Source organism: Benincasa hispida, chromosome 9 (assembly GCF_027475165.1).
Source record: "Benincasa hispida cultivar pf3 chromosome 9, pf3_genome.v1.1, whole genome shotgun sequence".
Classification (NCBI taxonomy): Eukaryota; Viridiplantae; Streptophyta; class Magnoliopsida; order Cucurbitales; family Cucurbitaceae; genus Benincasa; species Benincasa hispida.
Window position 1 is genome coordinate 18,019,014 of NC_143486.1, and position 22,124 is coordinate 18,041,137.

Here is a 22,124-nt window from a genome sequence, read left to right on the forward strand (position 1 = left end):
ATTCAATTTGAACAATTCAAATTGATATCATTCCAAATTCACTCAATTTATTAATTCAAGGTGTTCATGTTTTACAAACTAGTAGAGGGAACTTATGGACCTATAGAACATGAGCTCCAACGATTTAAGATTAATTGGCTAAAATTCTTTAGACCAAATTAATCAGTATTCGTTAACTATCAAGTCCTACCACTATAACTCGATAGCTGCACTCTCCTTACTATAGATATATTTGTGTCCACTTGATTTAACCATAATTAGTAAGTCAACCCTTCACAGGTTATTCGTAATAACGACTAGGTCATAATTCCCCCGATATTACGTCTTGCTCCTTAAGTTCCACTAATTATCTAATGAACAATTGGTTTGTGATCCAATCACCAAACCAGAGCCCTCTTGGGCCAATGAGAGGGTGGGATCCCTTGTTTAAGACCTGGATTCAGTATCTAAGAGAACAACCTTTCTTCTATCCCTAAAACGGGTAGGTGTAAATTCCTTATTGCACCCTATGTCCCCAGTTATCTACCTGGTCTTACCCCTGAAATGGAAGGCGTATTGAGTCGACGCTATTGAGCCAACCCTCACTTATGCAAATCTAAGGATAATTTCGAATAAACAGAAGTTCATAGTTAGCTCCGGATTAAGATCGAGTTACCTAGGTCATCTAAGCGAAATAGTTATTCTTAAACAGTAAAAAGTGTTAGAAAGTAAGAGTGACTTATTTCTTGGTCTGATCTTATGCAAACTCATTACATAGGATGTCCCACTCCTCGTGTCAATACATGAACGAATTAGGATCAATTTGTTTGTAGCACCTTTACAACAACTTGTAACAAATACAGAGTGGGCCGCATTCGATAGCGTTACTAGAATAAGACACCCAATCTTATTTGTATACTATAGATCATTTTGACTATTTACTCAAATCTGATCCACTTTAATAACATCTTTATTGATAATAGAATATATTTAACTTTCCGAATTGCGAGTTTTAGGGCATACAACCCAACAATGGGAACATGCTATTTTGCATGCAGCATCACTTGTATGCATTAGACTAGTAGTTTATCATAAGTATTCGTCATTACAATTAGCTTATGGTCATGAGCCAAATATTTCCCATTTGAGAATTTTTGGGTGTGTAGTATATGCTCCATTGCTCAACCACAATGCACTAAGATGGGTTCTCAAAGGAGGTTAGGAATATATGTTGATATGATTTATTAAATATCTTGAACCCTTGACGGGTAATGTATTTACTGCACGATTTGCCGATTGTCATTTTAGTGAGACAGATTTTCCAACATTAGGGAGGGAAATTAAGAAATTGGAAAAATAAATTACATGGAATACATCGTTATTGTCTCATTTAGATCTCCATATAGATCAATGCAAACTTGAAATTCAGAAAATAATTCATTTGCAAAATATAGCAAATCAATTACCAGACGCATTTATAAATGCAAAAAAAGTAACTAGGTCACATATACTAGCTCCAAATGTTCCATAAAAAATTGATATCTCAACACAACAAGTAGTCACTAATGAGTTTAGTCTCTGAAACACGTTAGAAGTGTGGTAGACCAGTGGATTTCAAAGATAAAAATCTTCAAAAACAAAAAATAATTAATAGTGAAAAAGACTTGGTTGAGGATGTAAATACCAATGAAGAAATTCTCGACATGACTAGTGAAGAATGTGAAATACCTAAAGATAATAATGAGAATTCAATAAACTATGTCATGTCGAGGAAAAGATAGAATCGTACTAATGAAATTATTGACAACATTTTTGCATATAATATTACTTTTGATATTATATCTGAAAATGAGGATCCTGAATCAAGATCTGTTGAAAAATGTCGACATGGAAAAAGTTGGCTTTGGTGGAAAGAAACAATCGAGACAGAATTAAACTCACTTTCAAAACTCAAGTTTTTGAACCAGTAGTCCAAACACTAGAAGGTGTTAAACTTGTGGGATACAAATGGGAATTTATGATGAAAAGAAATGCAAATAATGAGGTCACAAGATATAAAGTAAGACTAGTTGCACAAGGTTTTTCACAAAGACTTAGTATTGATTATGAGGAAATATATTCTCCAGTGGTGGATGTAATTACACTAAGATATTTAATTGGTTTCATTGTGTATAAAAGTCTGGATATGCATCTTATGGATGTAGTCACAGCATATTTATATAGTTCTCTTGATAATGATTTATATGAGAATCCCAGAAGGATTTAAGGTACTAAAACATATACATCAAATTCCCGAGAATGGTATCCAATAAAATTGCAGAGATCCCTATATGGATTGAAACAATCAAAATGGATATGGTACAATTGCCTGAGTGGATATTTATTGAAAGAAGGATATCAAAATAATTCAATATGTTCGTGTGTTTTTATAAAGAAATCACAATAAGGATTTGCTATTATAACTATATATGTTGATGACTTGAATATAATTGGAACTCTTAAAGAGCTTTCAAAGGCAATAGAATATCTTAAGAAAGATCTTGAAAAAAAACAAAATTTTGTCTTGGTTTTCAAATTGAGCATTTAATAGATTGAATATTTAGTCATTCGTCAACTTATACAAAAAAAAAAATGAAAAGATTTTATATGGACAAAACACATTTATTAAATACTCCAATGAAAGTCCGTACATTGGATATAAAGAAAAATATATTTCGACCTCGAGAAGAAAATGAAGAACTTCTTGGTCTTAAAGTGCTATTTCTTAGTGCAATTGGTGCACTTATGTATCTTGCTAATATTATAAGATCAGATATTGTATTTTCAGTAAAATTATTAGCTAGATATAGTTCTTCTCCTACAAAAAGACATTGGAACGAAATTAAGCGTATACTCCATTATCTCTGAGAAACAATCAATATAAGTTTATTTTATTCAAATAAATCAAATTTTGATCTAGTTGGTTATGTAGATTTTGGACATTTATCTGATCCACACAAAGTTAGATCTCAAATAGATTACCTGTTCACATATGGAAGAACTGCTATATCATGACAATTGGTGAAATAGATTATAACGGTCACTTCCTCAAATCATGCTAAAATTCTTCCACTTCACGAGGCTGGTCGAGAATGTGTATGACTAAGGTCAATGACTCAACACATTTGTGAAATGTGTAGCTTGTCTTCTAATAAAAATCTTCCAACAATATTATACGAAGATAACACAGCTTACATGACCCAAATCAAAGGAGGATATATTGAAGGAGATAGAACAAAACATATTTCACCGAAACTTTTCTACACTCATGATCTTGAAGAAAATGGCGAAATCACTTTACAACAAATTTGTTCGAAAGATAACCTGACAGACTTATTTTCAAAGGCATTACCAATCGCAACTTTTAAAAAATTGGGCACAACATTGGAATGCGACGACTCAGAGATTTTAAGTGATGTTTTCGCGAGGAGGGTAAATATATTGTATTTTTTAGGAGTATGTATTATATGAAATATGTACTCTTTTACCTTCACTAAGGTTTTTTCCCATTGGGTTTGTCATAGTAAGGTTTTAATAAGACATTTTATATATATATATGGGCATCTATGGGAGAGTATTATGAATATTATAAAAATAATAGATGTTCAGCTTAGTGTTCTAAAGCCATGTGTCACCCTTCATGTTGTCCATGTGCCTTATAATTATTCATGTTTCGTGTCCCTATAAATCCACATCCTACTTATCATTTTGCCTATAAATAGTGACATTTGGTGGATCTTAAAATTACATATACATTGCACAAATTCTATACAAATTGGAGAAAGTAGAAAATTTTGAGAATTTTCTCATTTCTTATTTTGTTATTTTGTTATTTTTTTAATTTATATATTATATTTTATTTATTTAGTATTTATTTATTTTAATATTATATTATATTTTATTAACATCCGTGTTCCCGTTATACTCCTCAATTTCCCAGCATAATTCTTGTTTTCACATACAGCTATTTGTGTAATTATAAAGTTAATATAAGAAACATCTAACACACACAATTATAAGGTTAATAATACCCCTAAGAAGCACAATGTACTTGAGAAGGGCATTAACATCAAACCCCCTTTTCATTAATTGACGACTTCCCTATACCTTTTCATGTGTTGGGTAAATAACTCAAAGAAACTGCCAAGCTAAAACAGAGATAATTGGAGTTTCCTTTCAACCAACAATCTGTCATTTCTCATTCTTTTCCAAACTACAAAAGTTGCAAACCCTTAGCTACCAACTTAGCTTGGCTCAAACATGAGTCACTAAGCTCCATTTCTTCCATTTTAAACCTCGCAAATAATGCCCTCCACACCTCTATCTTCACACTTCTTGAAACCCGATCGCTACCTTCTGATGCAACAATGTTTTCAATCCGTTTACCACATAAGGCTTCTATCTTTTTTCTGCTGTCTTCATCCTCTTTAATGCAAGTTTTCAAGCAGTTGAAGTACGAAGCGGTAAAGAACAATGCTTCGATTCACAAATGATGATAGGTTATAATTCGCTTCGATCTCGGAAACTACCATTATTGATGGGTTTAGATTTCGAATTACTCTCGTCAAATTCTCCAAGCTAGCAGGCCTTGAAATCATGTTTCTCAACGCTAAAGGGCAGTAGATTGCTATCATTTCATCATCTTCTGTTTCAAAGAGTTCTTTTATCTCCATCATATCTAATACCAAGATTGCTTTGAATGAGAAAGGTATGTTTAGAGACTCGACAACATTTTCCAACCACTTTCCTACCTGCTCTGTCAAGTGACATTTGTCTGATATAACAACAGTGATCTTAAGAAGTTTAATGGGAAGCTCCTTCAGATCTACAAGTGATTGCATAAAAGCTGACCAGTGAACTCCACTTCTGATTTCAAGATCTATCAAATGGATTCTGTTGATCAGTTTTACATGTTCGAATATTGCTTGAACAGCAGTTAGATGCATCACTTTCTGAAAATGAAGTTTCATGCATCCTTTAAGTGCTTCAAGGTTCATTTGATCTTCTTTTTGCTCCTTAATTGCTTCCCCTCTAGTTTCTCTTTCGATTCTTTTCCTAAGCACTTTCGAAAGTTAAAAAACGAGCCGCTGGACAGGGAAGGAAATGAGGAATATGAGAATGTAAATATGGACAAGGAAGGAGGGAAATTGGTGGTTTTGACCCCATAACTTTTTACTCATTCAAAAGTAACCTCATCTTTAAAATCTACTTTTTTTTAAACCTCTTTTCCAACGTTTCAGACTTTAAGTGGGGGACCTACCATGTAAAAAGGCAATTTCACCCTTGAATAAATGATCATTTCAAAAAGTTAAATCAAATTTCATCTTTCCATGGAAATCTCTTCATCTTCCCATAGAAGTTAGGGTTTATTATTCTTCTTCTCGTTGAGTTGTATTCACCATTATTGGACTCTTCTCGTAAAGACTCCCCTACTTCTGTAAAAAAGACCAATCTTTTTGTCTTTCATTACCCCTTCGCCCGATTTGGAATTTTGACAAAAGATACATTTTCCATTTGTTTTCTTTCTAAATATATTGATTCTATTGTTTATATGGAGGAGTGTGTGTGATTTCTGGTAGGAATGTGTAATAAAAAGCTCAAAACCTTTTTTTTTTATCATCATTTGAACTTTAATGAACTTGAAAGAACATGTAAAATTTATGGGATAAATGTTATATGTTTGTTTGGGTTTGATTTGCCATTTTTGGGTTTATTGAACTTCACGAGACAAATATCTCGTGAAGTTATTATGAATATTTGTCTCGTGAGGTATTCGTAACAACAGGAAGTTTTTAAAATAACTCGAAAGCTCTTTGTCATTTGTCTTGTAATGTTGTAAGTTTGTCTTGTGAAGTTACTTCACGAGACAAACTTACAACATTACAAGACAAATGACAAAGAGCTTTCGAGAGACGAAAGACTGACTTCTGCCTCTCATGAAGTTGTGTTCCTTTTTGTCATTTGTCTCGTGGAGTAACTTCACCAAACGGAAGACAGAAATCAACTCAACTTCATGAGACAAACCACAAAGAGTGCAACTCAAACTTTTTTACAAACTGCACGAGATTTGTTTTTTGGTCATGGCTCTCTAGCTTCTTTCTCGTGAAGTTTGTTCTTTTTAAGGGTATTTTCTTTCACTAGGGATTTTAATATTGTACCGTGTTTTGTGGCACGTATAGGTACTTATTATGGAGCTGAGGATCGCGCCAGCAAGATACTTTAAGGCATTATCTTCGTATTCTCATCTTGCTAAGACTTGTATGGTGATATGAATGAAGTTAATGAGGGTCCAATTAGACATGTTTAGGCATATCATATTCGGACCTATCTTAGATAGTATTCTCTCCCTCAATGGACAACTGATACATCACCTACTTCTAAAGGAGGTTTTGGATGATAGACCGAATGTAATTTCTTTTTAATTTGTTCGGGTCTAGGGTATCATTTGGTAAGGACGAGTTTGACCTCATCACTGGGTTTAGGGTACAAACGCTGCGGAATAATCCTAACCTTACTAGGCTTAGAAACTTTTACTTCAACGATAGGCCTAGACTGAAACAGTTTGAAGCCGAAGAACATTTTCTTGCAATGGACTTTAGGAGCAACGAGGATGCGGTGAAAGTGACACATATTTCATAGAGTTAGTCATGATAGGAAGAGAGAAAAAACAAATGTTTGACTATAGCATACTTGACATTGTGGATGACTGGGAGATTTTTTGCAATCATGACTGAAGTAGTGTGAGAAGACTATTAGTAGTCTTAAAAGAGCTCTCACTGGTGCTATTGATTGAGGAGAACCTGAGGCTCTAGCTAGATACAACCTGTACGGATTCTCATTTGCCTTACATGTCAGTTCATATGCGTATTCCAAGCATGCTTCCTTCTCCATTAAGGAAAATGGGAACTTGTAGGTGTGGGCATATGAGACGATTTCTTCGCTAAGAGATATTGTGGTAACTTGTACTATTGAGACAGCCATTCCTCGCTTGTCTCAATGGGAAAGCAGGAAAAACCCAACATATGCTTATGACCCTAACCTGTCATATACAGAGAAACCTCGTTATTACGGTACGACTAATACCAACAGAGGAAGACATAACTTACATGTGTCGTGTAGTTCCTGCCCTTGAAATACATGTCCTCCCACCTAGTCCTGTTGTTGAGGGTGAGGATCGTCGTGCCGAGGGTGATGCTGGTCACGATCAGGGTGATCTTGGTGATGAGGGTGATATTGGCCACGATTGTCGTGTTGAGGGTGATCACAGTGACAATAAGGATGATCATGGACACAATGACCAACATAAACAAGACCAGGACTGAGTTCATGTTGATGTTGAAATGAGTTGAGTGAAAGAAGATCCCACTCATCCGAACTTTGACATTCAGAATTCTCCAGAGCCCACTCGCAGACCAGACATCGACGATCACAATTCTCCACATCCGAGGAATTGTGGAGTACCGAATACCAAGACATCCTGCATTGTGGGAGAGATAAGATGATTGGAGAGTCGTGTAGATCAGACATGCACTCAAAGGTTCCACATGAGTATTTCCCACATACAGGTTGGTATCTTCGCATTGACGATTACTACATTCACCCTCCATTCGAACGTCTCTGTCATCCTTTTTAGTCAGATCATTAAACTCATCGAACTCATGAGACTCATCATTCAATTCCTCTAGTAATTCTCATTCGTAGTTTGCATTCACGTCTACATTCACATGACTTTTCATCTTCTATGTCATTCTAATTTTTCATCATCAACATTCATGGTTACTACATTCACCCTCCATTCAAACGTCTTACTCATCGTCTTCAACTATGTTCTTCTCTGCATTCACGTTTTCCTCTCCAAAGCCATGCTAAATAACCCCTTCAACATGTACATTTTCATCTTCTATGTCATTCTCTTCACTTACATTATGCCCAAACCCCTTGTCTGCACAACCAATATCCTCCTCACCGTACATTGAGGAGGATAGACCATTATCCTTGCGATTGTATGGATAAACAAAGAAACTATCATTAAATAGGTTATATGGGGCAACATTATTATCTAAAGGGGTTAGTGATGTAACAGTCTTATGGATAATTTTGTTCAAAGGTTATGTGGGATAATAAGAGATAGATATTATTGGACTAAATTGTATGGAAAGCTTGGTTGGTACAAGCAACTAGGATTCTTTAAGTCATTGTCACCATACATAGGTTTGGATTTTGTAGACATTTTAGAGTGAGATCGTGGTCTTTTGGGTCAATCCCACTTAGATTATACAACTTCATCAAGAAGTTCTGAAAGCAAATGTCTTAACAAGAGAATTCCTATCAATAATAAAGAAAACAAGAGTAAAGTCGCATTACATACAAATCAAAGGAAAAAATAGTTAAATAGAAGATTCAAGAGGCCCCTAATGATCAATATAAATACGAATGAGCAGACTTGATATTTGGGCATTATAACTACAAAGAAGACACCCAACCCGAATCAGCATATTTTTTTGTTTTACGCCCCGTAATTCTTCCTCAGCCAGGCTCGGGCAGAATAGCAGAGCAAGTACAAGTATTAGTAGAATAGCAAATATGTGTTCCTCGTTATTAATATGTGTCACCTCTTATATTCAAACCCCCTAGATTACCACCTGCATAAGAAAAGGAAATATTTTTCTGGCAGCGTCTTTGAAGAAGTTAATTGAAAACCTCCTGAAACTTCACAAAATTTGGATGCTCTAAGTTGAAGAATTAAGTTGCCTTTCGTTTGATTTGTTCTACAATGCTGAGATGGACACTCAAATAGTGGTATGAAGATTCGAGCTGGTACCTCCTGTGAAGCAGAAAACTGACTGCATGAGTAAAAAAACAGATGAAGTATCCAAGAGGGGAAAAAATGAAGTTAACATTAGGACTGAAAGAAGGGCCGCACAACTTAAGAACTCAATGACACAAGTGATATAAATACACGTAATAAAATCATAATTTATCTCCGTGAAAAAGATTCATTTTATCAATTTTGTTCCTGTTGAAAAGAAATGGTAAACATCAACTACTTCACAATTTAGATGACCTGGTATATCTCAAAACCAGTCTTCGCATGTATAAATTGCCACCTGCACCAATGGCTTAACATCTGAACAGCGTGTCACAATACCAGATATCTTCCCAAGTTGACCAATATATGATGCTTTGACCTCTCTTATGGTAAATGGACGGCCCTTTGAAGATGCTCTAATGTAAACTTCACTGAAAGAAGAATGATCAGGCATAAGGAAATTTGGAAAAGACAGAATCCCTTTCAAGCATAGCAAACAGTTGGTAATTCGATACAAAATAAAAGAGATGCTTGGATGAAAACCCAACGGATTAAAGAATAGCATTGGTACAAATATCAATCTAGCAGCTGAGGTATGTACACTATGAATCCAAATAGATACATTGAATGAAATGCACCGCCACATACTTCTATTTGGGTTAATGTTAAACTAAATTATTATTTATTCATGAAGATGTTTGTAATTCAAGACATAAGTCGTGTAAGCCAAACAAGTAACAACAACAATTGGGTAGCACTCTTGAGACAAACCAAGTATAAGAACTGAAACATCACCCATATAGTAATCCTAAATCCAGAACCAACTGAACAGGTTTTCAATTAACTTCCTATATAAGATGATAAAAGACAAAGTAGCATATAACATAAGCACGGTACAGAAAATACATAATCCATAAGACAAAAGTAAAAGCCGCAGTGTATTAAACTGGAAAAGTGACCGGTCATGCTGGACTAATGTTCTACATACTCTCAACTTTGAAGAAAGAGGAGTCAATGAACTCACAAGTAACGTTTGATTTCTGGAGGCATTTTTTGGCGTGGGTCAGGGTTATCCATAGTATCCGGTCCATCATCAGACCTTTGTGTCATTAATATGTCATGATCATCATCAATAAACGCCTCTGTCGGCTCAGGCATGAGCTCATCAATAGCATCGGCAAAAATCCCAATATAACGCCGGGTGTTTTCTGTAATTCGTCTGAGGAAATCCTCATCCAGATCCTTATACTGAAATCCGATTGCACAACCGTGTTACTCGACTAAACAAAGAGATAAGATCGAGAAAGGGTACAGAGTAAGAAAACCATACATTAAAAACATCCTCGAGATCGATTTGAATTGCACGAACTCTGCGATTTGCAACCTCTTGCTAAAAAAACAAAACCAATTAAATAAAAACCTAGGTAAAACGTCGTATGCATCACGGAAAGTAATCGCAATTTTTAGGGTTTTCAAATTGAATCGCCAAGGAACTTTACAATTACAGAAGAGAAATGCGAATGAGAATGTAGAAGAATTACCAGAATGTTTAAGTACTTGGCTTCGCCATTTGCATCGGCAAAGTTCGCTAGGAACTCCTTTGCGAGCACTGAAAGGAATTGCAGCTAGTATTGAAATACAGTTTTTCAGGGCAAAAAAAAGGCGATAAACCACAGATATTGCTTACCCTTGTCAGCAGTGAAGTCCAGAGGCCCGGAATCTTTCATGGCTGACATTGCGAAGAAGAAGACGGAGAAGCTGAGAGAGGGAATTGGAGATTCTGAGGACGCGAATGAGAGCAAAGGACTTGGCGGCAAATGATAAAAGAAGAGTAGTTTTGGCGGGAAAATGAGGATCGTATAAAATAATTATAATAAATAAATGGTCTATTTAAAAAATAACAAAGAAAAATGTTAGTGAAATATTGGAAAAAAAGTGTGGCTGCTGGGATTCGAGCCCAGGTCTCCACGGCCACAACGTGGAATTCTCACCACTAAACTACAGCCACTTTGTTGTTAAGTTTTAATTTTATATAATTATTTCTTTTAGCATTGAATGAATATCAAACTGACTCCTCGTATTAGTTTTTATGTAACTTGGCGAGAAAAATAACCAAAAAAAAGATACTAATGTTCATTTAACAATGGGATGACTTTTTTTTTTGTTTGTGAAATTTACACCATTAACAGATTAGACCACAACAACAATGGGATAAATTAACCACCAAATTAATAATCATTTAAGCTTCTATGGATAATTCTTTCAGCCTCATGTGATAATCATTCCGTTTTTTTGTTTTTATTTTTGAAAATTAAACTTATTTTTTTTCTTTTTTTTTTTTTATAATAATTTGCATCTTTCTGAAATATAATGGTTGAATTTCTAGCCAAACTTCAAAAACAAAATCAAGTTTTTAAAATATACTTTTTTTGTTTTTAAAAATTGGCTTAGTTTTTCAGGGTCTGTCTGAATTGATTATAGAAAAAAATGTTTTCAAAAAATTCATTTTTATTTAAACATTTTTTTTTATAAAATCTAGCTAAAATACACTTTAAAAGCTATTTTTAGTAGTTGTCAAACACTCCAATTTTTTTTAAAAATGAAACACTTGAAAAGTTAATCCAAACCCACCTTTAAACAATTGGTACATGGTAGCTAACAATGAAGAAATTTGGAGGTGTGAGTAGTGTTATAGGCTTAATTTTAAAAAACAAAAACAAAAAATCAAACAGTTAACAAACGGAGCCTTCAATTTTAGCCTTCAAAATTTTTGCCTAGCTTTGGACATATATAATTTAAGTTAAAATACCATTTGGTCTCTATATTTTGAAGTTTGTTCAATTTAGACACAAGATAAAGGTTTGGCGTATTGTCTTGAAAAGATGAGGCTCACAAACTAAGACGCACCTTGAAACCCCAAGACTAAAAACCTACGGCCTTAGAGGTTTTTTTACCATTTTTAAAAATAATAATAATCAAGATTTTACACTTAAGTTCCATTTAGTGTACTTGAGCTTTAAAAACACGTACTACAATAAAGGTGATAATGTAAATTTTTACCTACAAAATCCATTTCATTGAATCAAGAGCTCTCTACCATTTAATTGAAGTAGATGAAATATGATGCATCACTCAAGGTTCTTTATGTCTCATTCGTGTACTGATTACTATTAACACTTGGAACATTCTGCTTTTGTTGTATAGATGTTCTTGCTGATCATTTGCAGCCAAGAGTGGAGTGAAGAATCAATTTGTAAAATAAGAAGCATGGTGGAGTCGTCTTGAAGTACAACAACTTGCATTGGAATGGAAGACACAGATCCATGCTTCTGAAGTGTACCATTCTAGACTAAAATATGAATGTCTCTTAGCTCTGATATCTGGTAAATGGTTCTCGTTTTTACTTGCTACAACTATCAAGGAAATGGTTAATAAAAATATAATTGGTTGAAATGTTATGTTGTGTATAGTTCAAGTAATATGTGCATTTGATTAATTTTTTGTTTTAATTATAGTTATCTACATCTTATACTCATAATGAAAGGGTTCAATCATAATGATGCATAAATCTATTAATTGATGGCCACAAGCCTTGGCATGCACACGAGAGCCCAGTCCATATACTTGGCATCCAACCATCACGGTCCCTTTTTCGTCATAGACCACCCCCACACCCCATGCAACCTACCTTTTGAGCAATGTTTAAGCTTGAATATCCAATTCATTCATACAACACATATATCGTATACTCAAAGCAATCACACCTTCCTACCTATTTAAAGTTTGAGAATAGTTCGAGGGCATTGCACTCCCTATGCCTCTAATCATTGGCTTTACCCGATAGAACTCGCCTGCGGCTCTAGCTATCTTGATGGTCTATTTAGGTTTGTTTGGATTAGTATGAGATTTTTTTTTTTTTTCAAAAAACTCATTTTATTTAAACTCTTTTGATAAAAACCATTAAAAATATACTTTGAAACAGCGGCAGAGCCATAAATTTTATATGGGGAACATTATATGCAAAAAAAAAAATATCTATAGATGAATGTAAAAAAGTATTCATAACTTCATAAATTAACTAGTTTAGTACATTACATTGCTCTCCACGAGTTTTCATATTTTGAAATCGATCCATGATAACTTCAGTATCTAATTTATCAAATAAATCCTTTTCAATATAGGCTATAAGATAATCATTCATTCATTGATCTCCCATTCGATTACACTATAGAGTCTTCACAATATACATAGCAGAAAATGTTTTCTCTACAGTAGCTGTAGCAGCAGGTAAAATCAATGTCAAGATGAGTAACCTGTAAATTAATGGATAGACCTTGTCTTTATTCAGGATCATTTTTACTGCAAGATCACATATACTTTTTAGCTCAACAAACTAAATATTTGAATGCATATCAATAATGTAATTTTGAAATTGATCCTCGAGCATAGAGAGTTCAATAGCAGAAATGTCGCTTGAGTAAAATTGAGCAAGTTGACTAAGTTTTTTCTATCAAAAGAAACAAATGAATTACTTGGATTTAGACATGCCACACAGAGAAGCAATTCAGTATTTGTTTTAGTATAGCTCTTGAAGTTGCATATCAATGATGACATAGAAAACTTCAACACAATAATGATGTAAATTTGTAACTAGTTGAGATTTTCGCCTTTTTGTCTTCCTCGAATTAGAAATAGGTCATCCATTTTACGGGCTCTAATATCATGACTATGACAGAAATTAGAACCATACTTAACAACGAATCCCAATCAGACTCTCTTGTTTTTTGCAGTCTTTCCTTACAAAATTTAACTAAATTCATTGCATTCATAATATCTTGATCTTTTCTTTATAATGCTTGAGACAAGTCATTTGTGATCTCCAAGATAATTTTCATAAAATGATATAAAAAACAAAGTCAAAAGATAGAATTGAACTTATTAGAGTCTTTGTTTCATATTTTTGTTCTGAATTTGATTCACCTTGCATAATTGCATGTCTCAAGTACATCAACTATTGAAGAGAACATTGTCATAAAACTCATTAAAGTGTAGTAATGTGATCCCATCGAGTGTCTCCTTATCGTTTAATCGTTGTCTCCTTATTTAATCCTCGACCACTTAATATTTCATCATTATTTAAAGCTTCAAAAATTTTCTTTATATGTCTCTCTCATAGAAATGTTTTGTTGACACCCTGATTACATTCACCACATTTGTAACAATAAAAAACAAACCAGCAATTTTTACATGATTTTTAGCAGTAGCATAAAAGTTAATTGAAGCTAATGAGAAAAATAATGAATGTAAAAATCACATTCATTTTCTTTTAAAATAAGTATTTTCAATCTATTGAACTAATCTTGCATATTACTTACTCCATCATATCCTTGTTCTTATAAACTAGCAATGCTTAACCCATGTTAAGAAAAAAAACCATCTATGACTTTCTTAAGTGATAGAGAACTTGTATCATTGGCATGTATGATTCCAACAAATCATTTAATCACATGACCTTTATCCACATATCGCAATACAATTGATATCTGCTCCTTTGAAGATACATCTTTTTATTCGTCTATCAAGATAGAAAACTATTTGTCACTCATATCTTTTACAACCATATTAACAACTTCTACTGCAATGGAATGCACTATATCTTTTTGAATATCGAGTGAAGTCAATTTCAAATTATCTGGGGTATTTTTCAAAGTTGTGACTTCAATATCCTTATTATGGTTGCATAACCATTGTAAAAGTTCAAGAAAATTACCTTGATTCTTTAAATCATCTGTCTCATCATGTCCACAGAATGTAAGTCATTGTCGTAATAAAAATCAAATACAGTCAATCAATGCACTTAATTAAGTTTGATACTCAACTCGAGCTTGGTCAGACATCCTATTTAAAAAAGTCTCAACATGTTGATTTTGTTTCAAAAGAGCCTCACATTGATCCAAAGTCATATTGTGTGCACTATCAGGACCACCAACATGAATAATGCAATTTCTCTTTTTTCTTCCAATTAGAAAATCCTTCACTAATAAAGCAGTCACCTCCTGACTCTTCACATACTTCTAGTTCGAATAGATAGCAACATAAACAAAATGCGGCATCATTTGAAATGCTATATTCTAGCCAATTAGAATAGTCACTAAACCAAGCTGGGTTAAATCATCTTGACTTTGTACCAAATTTCTTAAGTGAAAAAGTATGGTTTCGAGGCTGACAAAGACCTTTTAGCAAATATGCTCTACAAACTTGATCTCAAATATTATCATAATAATAAATGTTAGTTCTTAGACCAAGATCTGCGGGTAGTTCTTTTAGATTGAATTTTGTATAAGATCGATCAGAACCCAAAACAATTTTCTTCTTGAAAGATGATGTCTCTATTGTCTATATTGTTGTTTTTCTTTTATAATATCTCTCCATATTAATTTTGAATTAAATCTACAAACGTATTAATAATAAGAATACTACATTCTATTATAGATTTAAAAGCATAAAAACTTGAAGTCTAAGAAGATTTTAAAACTTACTTGCCAAGTTTGTATATCCAAACGAGTAACAACAAATAATCCTCTAACTTGAACTCTTAAATTAATTTTAAAAACCTATACGAGTTATGTGAACATAAAAATAACATGGAAACAAACGATATATAGAGAGTAGTGTGAATATAAAAAATTATGTAAAATAATTAATGGCACAATAAAAATATCTCTCCATATTGAATTAGAGTTAACTCTACATAAGTATTCACAATAAAAATATATAAAACTATTATGTAGATTTAAAAATATAAAAATTAAAAAGTCTAAGAAGAATTTCAAACTTATATATCAATGATATGATACGTATAACCTAATGAGTAACAAAGAAATTATCTTGTACAACTCTAAACTAATATATATAACGAAAATTACGTAGGAAAAGAAAAGTAAACATTACATATTCAAGAGAACATTGTTGAGAATTGAGATTAAAAACTTTCCATAAATTTTGAAGGAAAAAAAAACTTCCACATAAGATAAAGAAATTGCATTGATTTTCTAATTTTTTGGATATTGATTTGCAATTGCAACCTAAAAAGCTAAAAGCTACTCTATATTTTAACTTCATATTTGAACTTTAAAAAAACATCTTACTTTTATTTTCATCAGGATAAATTCAGTTCGAGAGTTAAAAAAGAATCAAGTGAGATTCAAATCCAAGTCTCATGTAGCATCAGTCAACCCCTTAACCACTAAACAATGAAGATGATTTGACAATAAATGTGCATTTATTAATAATATTATTAATCATATGTGGCTCCGCCCTAGCTTTGAAAGTGTTTTAAAAGTTATTTTGATTTGTTACCAAACACTTCAATTTTTTCTAAAATGATTTATTTTCAAAATTTAACCTTAGATAAATCCAACGAACACTTAATGTGTTATAAAATATACAATTTGTCAAGTGAAAGTCTCCACCCATCTATTTCCCTTTGAAATAGTACTTGTAATTCTTTTCATTATTCGTGGGCAACAGAAGATGCTTGTTTAGGAATTAAGACAACCAAATATATCTTTTGGTTAGTTCAATAAATATAGGGCGAGACATTTTAGAGAATATTATAGATCTTTTGTAATAATATATCGAATTATGCTCAAATTGGTAAGTTAAGGATCTACGTTTCTTCTTCACAATGAACCGTCCATGCACGTGTATTTATAAAACCTTATCTATATTAATATTTTATTTAGTATATAATACAATTGTGGTAAATTAATAATTATTTACAATCTATTATAGAATTTAACGACCACATACAAATGAGTTGAACCAAGAAAACTGAAAAATCAATTCCCATAAAATGAAAATCAAAGTTTTTTGTGTTTATTTGTTTTTGCGATTGTCTCAACATGAGAAGACGAAGAAGAATTGAGAGGGAATGTCTAAGAGAAAGAATTGGTAGGGAAATGAGTGCAATCGAACTATTTTAAGATATATTGGCTATTGAGCAAAATGGGTTTACTATTATTTTTTATTAGGTTAAATTGTAAAATATATATATATATATATATATAGAACTTTGCACTTCGTTTGAAACATTACATTGATATCTAATAAATATATTAAACTTACAATCGGAGTACAAATTGATTAGAATTGTGGTTAGAAATTGGTACTTTGAATTTTAATTTTCATTTTAGGCCACTGTTATACTCTCTCAAGTCTCGACTTTTATTTGTCCTACATCCACCCCCGAATATATGCTTCAATAGGAATTAAACAAAGATAGATTGATACAAAAGAAATCTTCGGTAAAATGTCCACCTGTAATCCATCATATAAGGTACATTACAAGGATTGGTAACTTACCCATTCAATGACTTTGACATCGGACGTTTCAAAAAATGAAGTACCATCAAGTCAGGTGAATGCAATAATAGAGGTATGAAATGTTGTAACATTTCTAAAAAAGATAAATAGGGCAATTTTTGTAATTTATGTAGACTTTACTTCTTTGATCACATCAACCAAACTCAATGTGAATTCAGTTTCCCTCCATGAAATACACGAGAACTATATTTATACTTTTTTTTTTTTGGTTTGAAATTTTGACTTCATGGATCAGAGCACATGTCAATACCACTAAGTCAAACTCATTTTGATTTATACTTCGATTTTATATTTTGATTGTTGTTAGTTGTATATCTGTTCCACAAATCTCTTGGCCAAACCACTGATACTGAGAAACAACCCACAGCCACAACTGCTGCACTATTTATGGCTCATCATTTCATGATCAAGGAAGAATTTGACAAACAACTCACATTTCTTGTTCTAAATGCATGATTTACATTTTCTTCCAACTGATAGAAATTGTATGTATTTAAATATATGGATTTCACAATGAACATTCATTTCCAAATAACGCACTCCAAAGGTCGGATGCTGTAAATGGTCCACAAAAATCTTGCAAATCATAACAAATATTCTATGATCTCCATAAGAATCACAAGATCTATTTTGATTTGCTAAAGAAGCCTGCATTGCAGAATTCCGGATAGCTTTCGACTCCGATAAGAAGTCGAATGTGATGTACAAAAGAAAAACAAATCATAAAATAAGGTTTATTAAGTCCACCAAAATCTGTCTCTCGTGTGCTTATTTGCAGAAATGGTTGCAAAAGATAAACATGTCATCTCTTAGACATTCCATTGGACAGCTTAAAAGCTGACCAATGAACTCCACTTCTGATTTCAAGATCTATCAAAGGGATTTTGTTGATCAGTTTTACATGTTCAAATATTGCTTGAACAGCACTTAGATGCATCACTTGCTGAAAAGTTTCGTGCATCCTTTAAGTGCTTCAAGGTTCATTTCCTCTTCTTTTTGCTCCTTAATTGCTTCCTGTCCAGTTTCTCTTTTGAAATTGTCTAAGTGCTTTCGCAAAGTAAGAAACGAGCTGCTGGACTGCGTTACCGTAGGCAGATGCAGCCCATTAACGGCATTGAAGCAGCCGGCTCGCTCGATCAAATTGCTGTTAGCCTACTTTCTCAGCTGCAGCAAAGAGAACATGGGCAAGCTCAACTTCTTCTCTCTCATCCTTCAACAGACCGGAGATAGAGAAATCACACGGATGCCTCAGCATGTAAACGTCATCATAACCATCAGGGAAGAAATGAACATATCTTGCTCCAGCTACCCTTAATATCTCTTCAGTTGACAATGTTCTGTTCTCTTCACACTGGCTTTACCGCCTTTTTTGTTAAGAATTGTCCCTTTCTTCCTCTTGACTTTGTTTGGTACCATAGCTGTTTAGCAGCTGCAAAGATTCTAAACGTGGATTCGAAACTTGTTTACTGGGGTTCAAACTGATAGAATATGCCGCCGGGTTTTCCGATATCTTCGACTTCTCCCGAATCAATTCGGAAATGGTAAAATCGTTGTCAAACAGCAATTCGTCAAAAATAAGACAATCTGAGTTGGGCTGTTGATAGTTTGTTTGATCTCCAATCTTGAGAATGTCCTGTTGGTATAAGCCAGATTGATTAGCTGAGAGAAAGTTGAAATCTCCAAACTCCTCCATTCTAAATGGACAATCGTCTTCTTTGCCTCTGTGCTCAGTCTCCGGTTTCTCGTGGACGCCATTAGAGGGGAAGAAAGTTCCTGCTCGTGAGCCACTGAAATCAAATGGTGTGAAGGAAAAGAAACCATCAGCCATTAAAGAGCAGAAGAAAGCTGATGAACAAACCTATTCACAGTATCACTTCAAAGATTTCTCTAAACAAAACAATCAAAATTCTACTTTAAATCAAGCTGATGAATAAACCTAAGCTCAATGTCACTTGCAGAGATTTCTCTAAACAAAACAGCCAAAGGTTTTCTTAAACCTGTTTTTATCCCTACGGACTACTCTACTACATTCGATATTCCCAAACAAGTGTTAAAGAAAAGATAAAGAATCAAAGTTTATAAACTACAAAACAAGCTGGCGAGTTTGAATTTGACACAACGCAATGATATCAAACTCTATAACCTTTCTTCTTGTCATTTTCTAACAAGACAACTTAAAAAATGTTGAAATTTAAGCCATCAAAACAAACAATGAAACAAAGAACAGAGGTCCCTTTTGTTGTCTCTTTCCTTTTTCAGGATGGTTACAAATAATAGAAATAAAATAATACTCTAATCTCTCCGTATTGGAATCCACGATCACCATTTTCGATAGTTGCATAGAAATTTCATACGAAAGCAAAAATTGGAATTCAGTTTATTGTAATAATCTCTAATCAGAACAATGGTCGAAGGAATAATCGAAAATTTCGTTAAAAGTTATCTTTCTTTGATTCAAATGGAGAGAAATTTACTCAATGAATGAAGAAAATAATTTCAGAAACGGCTTTAATCTCAGACGACTTCGATCCGTTTGGCTTGGGAGAATTGGGAAGAACTTTCTTCTTTCCTCTCACGAAGCAAAAACTTCAGAAACCAAACAAAGCTTCTCAAAGTCTTAACGAAACCGATCGCGACAATAAGGTAATAGAGAGCCAAACTGCAGAAATCCACCATAGTTGGATCCATAAGAAGCTCCATCATGTTTTCCGCAACGATCGCCGGAGATTCAGCTTCATCTCTCAATCTCCACAACCATAATCCCCCAAAGCTCACCGCCATGGCGATTCTTTCACTCCAGCTCTCCTCCATCGGTGCTCCGAAAACGGTATCGTCAACCACCGACTTCACCGCCACCTTCGACCAATGAATCATCGTCGTATGCAACCCTAGGAAGAACATCAACCGGCACCACAAACTTCGCCGCAACCCTAAACTCGAGACATCGATTACAATCTCCATTCCCTGATCGATTCCCAAGGCCATAGCGACCTGTAACGCACAGAGAACAAGCCAAGCCGCAGTCAGACCGGAGGATTTCGTGGGAAGAATGGATTTACCGAGCAAGTTATCGAGAAAAGCCGCTACCGAAATAAGCGAAATGAGGGATAAAAGAAGGACTCGGTCGACGGAGAGAATGGAAGGAAGAGGGGTTGAAAGAGGGAGCAAAGCGTGAAGATAGTGAGAACGAACGAGCCTGCAAAAGAGAAGGAAAGAAAGTGGGAGGGAGAGAGTGAGGAGAGTGAGAGTGAGGAGATGAAAGAGTTTCTTGAAGAGAGAAATGGGATTTTGCAGCCATTTTTGGTGGAACGCCATAAACATAGCTATAGCAGAAGGAAATGAGGAATTTGAAAATGTAAATAAGGACAAGGAAGAAGAAGGAAGAAGGAAGAAGGAAGAAGGTGAACGTTGAGTGGCGGCCACGTCTAGAGTTTCGAATTGGTTGGCAAAATGGCAATGACATACATTATAATATAAATATATCAAACCATATGTAATATATAAGTTAGGTTCATATTACTATTTTATGCTTTCTTTTTCTTTTATATTCATATAATATAAAATTAGTTAAAAACCACCTGGTTTGGTGGAGTTCTTATATGGATGTTCCAAATTGATGGATAAAAATGAGATTTACCCCAAATTTTTTAAGATGAGGATTTTTTTTATTCTTTGTTGACACCTCGAACAAAACTACAAAATGAAGCTCTTGCGCGCCAATGACCAATCTCGTTTTTGGTTCTCTTGCTCTCTCACAAATCGCTCACCTCTCTCCCTATTCTCGGTATCGTTCTCTTCTCTCTCACTCTCCTCGATCTCGTTCTTCTTTGTGTTGCTCTCCTCTCTCTCTATTCTCTAGCGATCTCGTTCTCCCGACATCCGTCTCGTTTTGCAACATCACCAGAACTAGGTACAATCTTGTTTGTCAAAGATGGACCTCGTAGTCCAAAGAAGAAGAAAAACAAAAGACAAGAGAGGGGGAGAATAGATGTGAGCGCTCGCCGGAGTAGGAGAAGAAGAACGAGGAAAAAAAAGAAAAAAGAAAAAGGAGAAACACACGATGCAATTTTTAAAGTGGAAAAAAATGGCAAATCAATAACTTCACAAATGCAAGACATCGGTAGAAGGTCAATTAGCAATGTTTTTTAAAAAGTGAGTCATTTATCATTTTGTTCGTCTAAAATGGGTCAATTGTGTCATTTTCTCTATTTGGTCATTATATTTTTTAATCTATAACAATTTAGTTATTGAATTTTAATAAGTAACAAACTAGTTCCTAAAAAGAATTTATACTTGTAGATCAATAGACTAATACGAGATCAATTTTTTTTAATAAACAATAAATAATAAGTTATTATTATATAATAAAAATTGACACTTAATTTTAATATAATTCTTTATAATAGAGACTAAATTGTTACAACTTTCAAAGTACTTACTAAAATTATGGGACTAAATTGTTACTTATTTGAAAGTATACATTCTAAATTGTTACCACCTATAATTCAATGACCAAATCATTACTTTAATGAGAGTTTAGGAAATAAAAGTAGTTTTTAACCTATAAAATGATCTCAAGACTATTTATGAAGTTATATTAAACCATAAAAATGAAACTCTAACTCTTAAAACAATATGGACTAAATTCTAACATTTTTCAAATTACCACTGCATCCAAATTTATAATTTAATCAATAATATTTATTATATAATCGATTTAAATTTTATTTCTAGTAGAGTCATAAACTTTCAATTTTGTGTCTAGTAGATTCATATTTTTTTTAAATAAAAAAGTCAAAGCAAATGATCAAGGACCGGTTTGGATTGACTTAATATAAAAGTATTTTTCAAAAAACTCATTTTTATTTAAACATCTTTGGCAAAAAATTTTAGAAACATACATTTCAAAAAC

General features: G+C 33.6%; 2 protein-coding genes, 1 non-coding gene and 2 pseudogenes across 5 annotated transcripts; all 5 read right to left on the reverse strand.

The window, feature by feature from the left end:
- Positions 1–4,149: 4,149 nt before the first annotated feature.
- LOC120085079 (DELLA protein RGL2-like) lies at positions 4,150–19,040 on the reverse strand (annotated as a pseudogene).
- On the reverse strand, positions 8,329–10,682 carry LOC150033667 (DNA replication licensing factor MCM7-like). Its single transcript, XM_090317392.1, has 6 exons — positions 10,515–10,682; positions 10,369–10,436; positions 10,158–10,217; positions 9,852–10,075; positions 9,083–9,258; positions 8,329–8,842 (listed from the first exon to the last, which is right to left on the reverse strand). The coding sequence occupies exons 1-5, from the start codon at positions 10,561–10,563 to the stop codon at positions 9,093–9,095; spliced, it is 567 nt and encodes a 188-aa protein (XP_090173518.1). The 5' UTR covers positions 10,564–10,682; the 3' UTR covers positions 8,329–8,842; positions 9,083–9,092.
- TRNAH-GUG (transfer RNA histidin (anticodon GUG)) lies at positions 10,764–10,835 on the reverse strand. Its single transcript has one exon. It is a non-coding gene; the product is annotated as a tRNA-His (tRNA).
- Positions 12,906–15,259, reverse strand: LOC150033668 (uncharacterized; annotated as a pseudogene).
- LOC120085080 (uncharacterized) lies at positions 17,819–20,677 on the reverse strand. 3 transcript variants are annotated; one of them, XM_039040930.2, is made up of 3 exons: positions 20,300–20,677; positions 19,687–20,203; positions 17,819–18,999 (listed from the first exon to the last, which is right to left on the reverse strand). In XM_039040930.2, the coding sequence occupies exons 1-2, from the start codon at positions 20,531–20,533 to the stop codon at positions 19,727–19,729; spliced, it is 711 nt and encodes a 236-aa protein (XP_038896858.1). In that variant the 5' UTR covers positions 20,534–20,677; the 3' UTR covers positions 17,819–18,999; positions 19,687–19,726. The 3 variants fall into 3 exon arrangements, with proteins under 3 accessions (XP_038896858.1, XP_038896857.1, XP_090174486.1); XM_039040929.2 differs by having other exon boundaries at positions 19,687–20,675; XM_090318360.1 differs by lacking the exon at positions 17,819–18,999 and having other exon boundaries at positions 19,559–20,549.
- Between the last annotated feature and the right edge of the window lie 1,447 nt (positions 20,678–22,124).